The sequence below is a fragment of the Centroberyx gerrardi genome, chromosome 20 (genome assembly GCF_048128805.1).
Source record: "Centroberyx gerrardi isolate f3 chromosome 20, fCenGer3.hap1.cur.20231027, whole genome shotgun sequence".
NCBI lineage: Eukaryota > Metazoa > Chordata > Actinopteri > Beryciformes > Berycidae > Centroberyx > Centroberyx gerrardi.
In genome coordinates this window covers 23,336,858-23,344,675 of record NC_136016.1, presented here as the reverse complement: position 1 = coordinate 23,344,675, position 7,818 = coordinate 23,336,858, and the positions used below count along the sequence as shown (strand labels likewise).

General features: G+C 41.1%; 1 protein-coding gene across 1 annotated transcript in view; it reads right to left on the bottom strand.

Annotated features, from left to right (window-relative positions):
- The window catches only part of LOC139915513 (phytanoyl-CoA hydroxylase-interacting protein-like), a 38,444-nt gene extending 31,107 nt beyond the window's left edge, over positions 1–7,337 (bottom strand). The window contains exon 1 of the mRNA XM_071904155.2: positions 7,253–7,337. Coding sequence (XP_071760256.1) covers positions 7,253–7,337 — 85 coding nt within the window. The remainder of the gene's footprint in view (positions 1–7,252) is intronic.
- Positions 7,338–7,818: the final 481 nt, after the last annotated feature.

Sequence of the window (7,818 nt, the reverse complement as noted above, 5' to 3'; positions counted from 1 at the left end):
ATCACTTTTATTTGATGGGAGGGGCAGAGGGCAGAAGCACGTGTATTTTGACATCACATGTGAACCTTTTTTTACTTCAATTTAATTTTTTTTTACTTAATTCTTAGTTGAAAAGCGTTTTTTATCCTTGAAAATGTAAAAAAAAAAAAATCACATTTTCACAGGTGGGAAATGCTGAATTTCACAAACCAACATGTGTCCAAAAACACACGAGGTTTGAGTTCACGTGTGTTTTCGGTAAGGTGGCAGCTGCTCTGGAACAGCTGAGTGCCTTGCTCAAGGGCTCTTCAGCTGTAGTTGCTGTGGAAGAGGAGAGTGTGTCATCCCCCCCCCCCACCCCACCCCCACCCTTGGGTGACCCTGCCGCAGAGGGACGAGCCTCTCCTGTCCTCTGTACTGTAGCTGCTCTGCTGCTCTCTGCCTGCCTGTCATTTGCATTCATATTCAAATCAGAACACTCCAACCAAACATCATCTGTCTGTGGTGTCACATAAATCACCTTCATTTACATAACATCACCAAACTGGACAGGATTATATGTTACAGAGAGAGAGAGACAGGAAGAGAGAGAGAGAGAGAGAGAGAAAGAGAGAGAGAGAGAGCGAGAGAGAGAGAGAGACAGATAGACAAAGAGAGAGATAGAAGTACACTACAAAGTACAATACAGTACAGTACAGTATTCAGCAGCAACACACACAGACACAGACACACACACACACACACACACACAGAAGAAGAAGAAGAAGAAGAAGGATTAGAATAATAGACATTGCACCTGAGAGAAGGCCAACAAACATCAACAACAACAACAACAACTGAAGGGGGCTAAATATAATTCTAAGACTAGTTCTTTCCATGATTTTGAAAATCTCACAACACTTAGGACAGAAGTGGTCCTCAGAGTCAAGTCAGTTGACTGTGGCTCGCCTCTCTAGTGTTAAAATTAGTCGTCGTTTTGACAGAGGAAAACCAAAAGCTGTTTTTAGGCAAAGTGGGCGGTCCGCTCTGTAATGAGGAAACAGAGAAGCTGGGAAGGAGGCAGACTAACAGACAGACAGGAGAAAAGGCTCTGGTGGGATTCGATCCTCGACCGGCAGAAATACGTGTGAAGTTTCTGGACCAGCAGACCGTCACGGGACACAGAAAACCCAAAGCTGGACTCCTCCTGTACAGTATAATCTGCTAACAGAGAGACATGGCATGTTCAGATCTGGATGAGGATTATCAGTGTAAAGGTTTCAGTGTTTTCAGTGATAAAATTGACTTAATTTTGTCAGCTACAAGTGCAAAAGATAAAAGTACTAGCAGAAAAGCTTTCGAGAGACATTATATGCCGACTATTTCAACTGCATTGCATTGTGGGATGGGTAGAATTTACCTGGCTGCTATTTGTATGTCAGCAGTATTTCATCTTGGGGTCTTTTGGTACTGTTTTTTGCTATCACTATTGATTTTAATGCATCAAAATGTATTGAAAATATTCAAAATGTTGGGTTTTTACAAGGCGAACACACGTTTTCCTCTCATTATGGGCATTTACACTGAGTTTACAATGTGATTGTCACGTCAATTTATTTATATAAGCAAATCGCATGTAGAATATCACATGGAAAATCATTTAACCTACTGCATGCTAGAGCTGGGCAATATGGCTGAAATCAATATCACGATAATCATGAGGATTTTTTCCGATATCTATATATATATATCAGGATATGGCTCATGTATGCAAAATCACGTTAAATAATCAAATTGATGTTCATCCCATTGAACCGCATGGTAATGTTAGGTGTGATGTCAAATAAAACTGTGCAATCTTCAAATAATATTCCTTAAAATGTTCCATACCTCAGTTTGTCTGACTTTTTAAACATAATTTGCTTGTTATCATCAATTTAGACAACAGAGTTGTGTGTCATGATCATCAATATCACCACATCATCACTGAAAGATGATAAACGATGTGTTATATACTGCTATTGAATATGAACTATCAGAGCCGGCAGCAGTACAGTAAAGCATGGTGATGCAGAGCTTGTCTCAGATCAGCAGGCTGCAGAACTGCTTCGCCTGGTTTCTCTGCTTTCTGTCAGCAGCAGCACCGAGACGCACGCCGCTTCACAGCAAGACGCCGTTTAATGTTGCGATGAAAAAGCACGAACGCCTCCGCTCCTCTCTTCTCCCCTCGTCTCTTTCCTCCTGCACCTTGTCCTCTCTCTCCCCCCCTCCCCCCCTCTCCTCCTCTCTCCTCTCTTCTTCTGCCCTTTTACTTTCCGATCCTCTTCCCCCTCATCTCTCCTGCCCTTTCCTCCGCCTCCTCCTCTCCCCTCGTCTCATTAGCCGTCACTAGCTTCTCCCTCCAGGCGCCTGAAGGTCAGTATTTTATGCACCAATAAAGCATGGCTCCTCCAGCTGATCCCTCCAGGCTAAAGGGAGATGGAGGACCTCAAGCCTCAAAGGAGTGCTTCATTCCTGGGGTAATCGCCGTCTCCCTGCCCCCCTCACAACGCTTCAGCCGAACCTTCAGGCCGGGTTCAAGGGACTTAAGCCACAGCGGAGAGTGTCAGACGTGGGATAATCTTCATATTCTGCCCGCTTTTAATGTTTCAGGCCATGGTCAATCATTCAGGCTGTGGACCAGGGGGGGGATGGAGAGCATTGAAGCCCAGAGGGAGTGCTTCAATCGTGGGGTAATCCACCATGTCCTGACCCTCCGACCCAAGCTGGAGACCAAACGGGAGAGTCCAGATTTAAAGCTGTAAGGGATTGATGCAATTTTGGGGTAAAATAATTTTTTTTGTCAGGACCGTCAGATGTTTTAAAAACAAAAGCAATAAAATCAGGAAACCACATGGTCAGTTATCATCCTGTGGACTCTTTCTCCACTAACATACACTTATTTAATAATAAATGCCAAAAAATGCCAACATTTTTATTTTCTTGCATTTTATATCAAATTCCCATTACTTTTACTTCCTGCAAAAGTGTATTTTTAGTGGCGACTTCAACGTGATTATCGGCTAATTTGATTTAGATAAGCATTTTGACATGTAAAAATATCACTTGGAAACTCATTTACCCTACTGCTTGTGGAGGGAGTGAGGCAATTTTGGGGTAATCTACATTTCCATGCCCGTCTCTCTGAGCTCCAGGCCAAACCTCCAGCCAAACCTCCATATCAAGGCAGAGACAGGGGCAGACTGAGACCCTGAAGCCCCATGGGAGTGCTTCAGACCCTGGGTGACCTTCATTACTCCGGCCCTTCTCAAAGCACCAGACCAGACCGGGAACCGGAGGGGGAGACGGTGGCCTTCAAGCCCCAAGGGAGTGCTTCTGTCCTGGGATGAACTTCCAGCGCTCTGCCCCCTCTACAAACATCAGGCTATAAAACCCCCTCAGTGAAATGATAGATATGGTTATTGATTTAGGTGGTTCTTTCATTTCCCCTTTTTAAATCACTATATTTTGCTCTCTTACTTATTATCCATTACCCTTTAGTGTGTCTTGTTTGTATTGTTTGCTTGCTTGTTTTGTTATGTTATCTTGTGTTATGGATGGATGTTTTTATGAGCGCACTGCAGCAAATCACAAGCAACTGTCTAAAGTAAGTAAAGTAAGTAGTTCATTACCGGTATTTGAACCAACTTTGAAGCAGAATCTTAAAGAAATATTCATCTATATGTATTTTCTCAGTTTGGTGATTAATGTTTTTCATCACAGTATTAACTGTCATAATTAAAGAATATAATTAAATAGATGATGACATATAAGACACATGTAGTAGTCTATTTATATAGTTGACTTTCTGGTTTGTTTGCACACAAGCAGCATTTCATTGGTCCATATCTACTTGAATGCCAATGACAAATAAAGCAAGTTCAAGTCAAGTGCTGGTTTCCTTTAAATTCATCTTTGCTCTGTAAGAAACTCCTAGCTCAAATTTTGTTTATTTACTTGAAACTTATGCCCCTCTAGGTCTGTGAAACTGATTTAAAAGCCAAGCTGTGGTTTCCAAACTGCATGGCCATCAAACTGAAAACAGGGTTTTGTTTTTTCTTAATGACATCTGACAGCAGCTGTTCATGTGAATCCCATCCCAGGAGAATGTGTCTCTTTCTGTGTGCGACGTGCCAGCTGAGCAGAGCTGAACAACAAAACTGATGAAAAACTCAGACAGCGAAACCAAAACGACTCACTCTGTTTCTTCTGAATGCCAGACCTTCACTAACTACTTTAATGACGTCCAAAAATGGGAACTTGACAGACTCTGATTTAAAAACATAAAAATATGACCATGTTGTCATGATAATGAGAATGACTTCATGCGTGGACAGTGTGTGTGTGTGTGTGTGTGTGTGTGTGTGTGTGTGACTCTGAACTTTGGAAAGTTCTAAACAACTGCCAAATGAAGAGAGATATCCGCCAGAAGAAAGAAAATGAAAGAAATAACGCCTGCCATCGCAAAATGATTCATGTACTTTTGGGTACTTTTCGAAGGACAGAGGGAACTTAAGTCATTGGTTGACAAAGTGATGGCTGACAAAACTCTTTCATAGACAGCATGATCTACAATTTAGAGATACTGAATATAAAATAAGATAAAATTTGGATGATCCCCATTTGGAAATCGTGTCAATTGGAGGTTTTCCAGCTCAGTTTCTTATTGAATTTATACAGTAGAGTCTGTTTCTTCTTTTTTCTATCAAGTAGCTCCGTTATGAGCAAAGCTTCCTGTTCTTCTGCCTCGCCGCCATGTTGACGCTCAGAACAAACCAACACACACACATCTGTCAGCAGTAATTCTGTTTTCTGTTGATCAGTGTGGCCGCCGCCTATAAATATAAATGTAGATATCGGTCGACCATGTCCCTCCTCCTTATGACTGGATTAGAAATCAACAGTATTGCCAACTCCCTTCCAAGGAAAGTCGCAATTGGCTGATCTCTAGAAGTCGTTAATTGATGTCACCCGCTAATTTGCATATCAAAATATTAGCTCTCAATGGAGGGAGGGGCTACAGTGTGTATGAGAAGCACTGTGATCATCAGATCTCTCTGGATTAGACAAGCAAGTAGCGCAAATCGCCAAATAATTTGTGAGTCAGCTCATTAACATTTTTTCCAATGGTCGGAAAAAGACACTAGATATGTTGCTAGTTGCTTTTGAGAGATAAAGTTGCCCGGAAGTCTGAAAAGTCACTAAATCTAGCGACAAAGTTGCCAAGTTGGCAGCAGTAGAAATCAAATGCCACTGCTTGAACTCAAATTGAAAAGTTTCGATCCAAGATTCGATATCCAGTATTTGAAAAGAGTGACACCTAAATGATTGATAGCACCCTACAAAAAAACCCTACAAAAAGTAAATAACTTAAGTTTGGTTAACAAAATAAAAACACCATATCTCAGAGATACTGACCTGACATGAACTTCAGATAACATTTTCCCCCTCCCGAATTGGATATGTAGATTTTTAGAATGAGTCTCTTCAATTATTTATCAGCCAGTTAGTCATGGAGCTTAAATTTTGGGTGGAGTTTGATCGGGTTAAATGATAGATGAAGTGACGGAGCTGAGGCTGCAGGAAAACCTGAGAAAACCTGAGAGAGAGAGAGAGGGACGCTCCAAGGCTGTCCGATGACCCCACTGCTTTTTATACTCACTCCAGATCTTTCTCTCTACTGTATATACATATTATATATTTATTTGTGTGTTTTTTATCTCTCTCTCCAGATAGAAAGATAGATAATTAATTAGAGAGAGTGAGAGAGAGAGAGAGAGAGGGAGAGAGAGAGAGAGATGTCAGGAATACTAAGCAGGCAGTTTAAGGCTATTCGGCCGTTCTTCTGAGTCTCAACACCTATCAGCTAGAACCACACACACACACACACACACACACACACACACACACACACACACTTCACCCTTTCTCCCATATAAGCCCATACTGGTCTTTTTACCCTTATCCTATAATGTCTTGCGTATTTCCTGGACGGGACGCTGAATCTCCCTCTCCTTTCTCTACATGGCAGTTTCCTTTCAAAGGATTTTTTTGTATTTTTTTTGTGCTTCCTTTTGAATCAAATACGACATCCAAAAATTCAGATGGTTGTTTTAGTCAAAGAAAGACAATAGGTTTCCCAATATTATGCATTTATCCAAAGCACCATCAATAATGAAAAATCATTATAATACACCTTATCATAGCCTACTTTATGGTATTTTATTATCTCCTATAATGTTCCTATAATATTCCCAATTTCCCATAGGATTTATACTGTGTCTGAGTCACTCAATAGTGAATTTACAGTGACCTTATCATACTTAATGGTATTTTATTATCTCCTATGGCAACACTATAATATTCCTATAATATTCCCCTAGGGATTAATACTGTCTCAGTCACTCAGTGAGTTTATATTGATCCTACTTTATGGTATTTATCTCCTGTTGTAGCGCTATAATATTCCTATAGCTATTTATAGTGTGTCTGTATTACTCAATAGTGAGCTTTATTATACCATATAACATCACTTTAATACACCTATAATAGCCTATTACAAAAGGGACTGTTTGTCTATATAGTGAGTTTAGTGACCTTATTTTATAGATTTTATGGCATTTTCTTCTCCTATGGTATCACTATAATATTCCTATAGGAACTCATAGTGTGTCTGTGGTACTGAATAGTGACCTTATAGTTTATGGTCTTTTTTTTCTATATTTCTATGGCATAATTTTAGTATTCCTGTAAGATATGATATATGATTTGCAGTTTTGCTGTCATATTTGTATAGTACCCTTCTACAATTTACTATAGGATTACTGTACTCTTTATTTCGTTGGAAATTAGTGCAAACAGTATATTTTTTTTAACTCTAGTGGGAATCTAACCTCCAACCCTGGCAGTGTTGGTGCTTTATTCCACTCATTACAGCACCATCCCACCACATTTAATAACAAATTCAATTACTTGCAGCTCAATAGAGTCAGCACATCTACACTGCCAGAGCTGCAAAGCCAGACTGCACGCGCCCGCTGCCTTGTTGCATCAGGCAGAGGAGAAATAACAAGCAGAGGGGGAAAATCATAATTGATTTCCAGTTTCAGTGAGCAAATTTCAAATGCTTTTGTATGAAATTCTACTTATATCCTAATTGGGTTTGGCCGAGCAGCTGCACAGCAAATAGTGAACAATCAATGAAGATGCACACGCACATACACACTCACACACTCACACACTCACACACACTCACCTTCCCTGTCGCACAGCTGCAGGCTGTCCAGGCTCTTCAGGTCCACACACGGGCTGGTCGGGCTGGTCAGGTTGGGCTCCATCATTTTCCTCCCACCGAAACCAGTTCAACACAAAGATAAAAACCAGTTTAATTTTCCCCGTTCAGCCTCTCGGTTCTTCTGTCTGTTTCTGTTTCTGTTTCTGTTTCCGTTCCTGTCTTCATTCAGCTGCTGCTGCTGCAGAAGAGACCGACAGTCTGACTGCCGCTCCGCCGCTGCTGTGAGCCTGGACCTCTCTCTCTCTCTCTCTCTCTCTCTCTCTCTCTCTCTCTCTCTCTCTCTCTCTCTCTCTCTCTCTGTGTGTGTCTGTGTCTCTCTACCTCTCTCTCACTGAGCGTCAGCACAGCAACGTCACGGCCAAAGGCAGGAGGAACAGAGAGAGAGAGAGAGAGAGAGAGAGAGAGAGAGAGAGAGAGAGAGAGAGAGAAAGAATCTGTTTGCATATTATACATCAGTATACATTTTTGTATAGCCTAGGCCTACTACTTTTTCTTTTATTTGATTTCATCACCGATAGGCTACATCT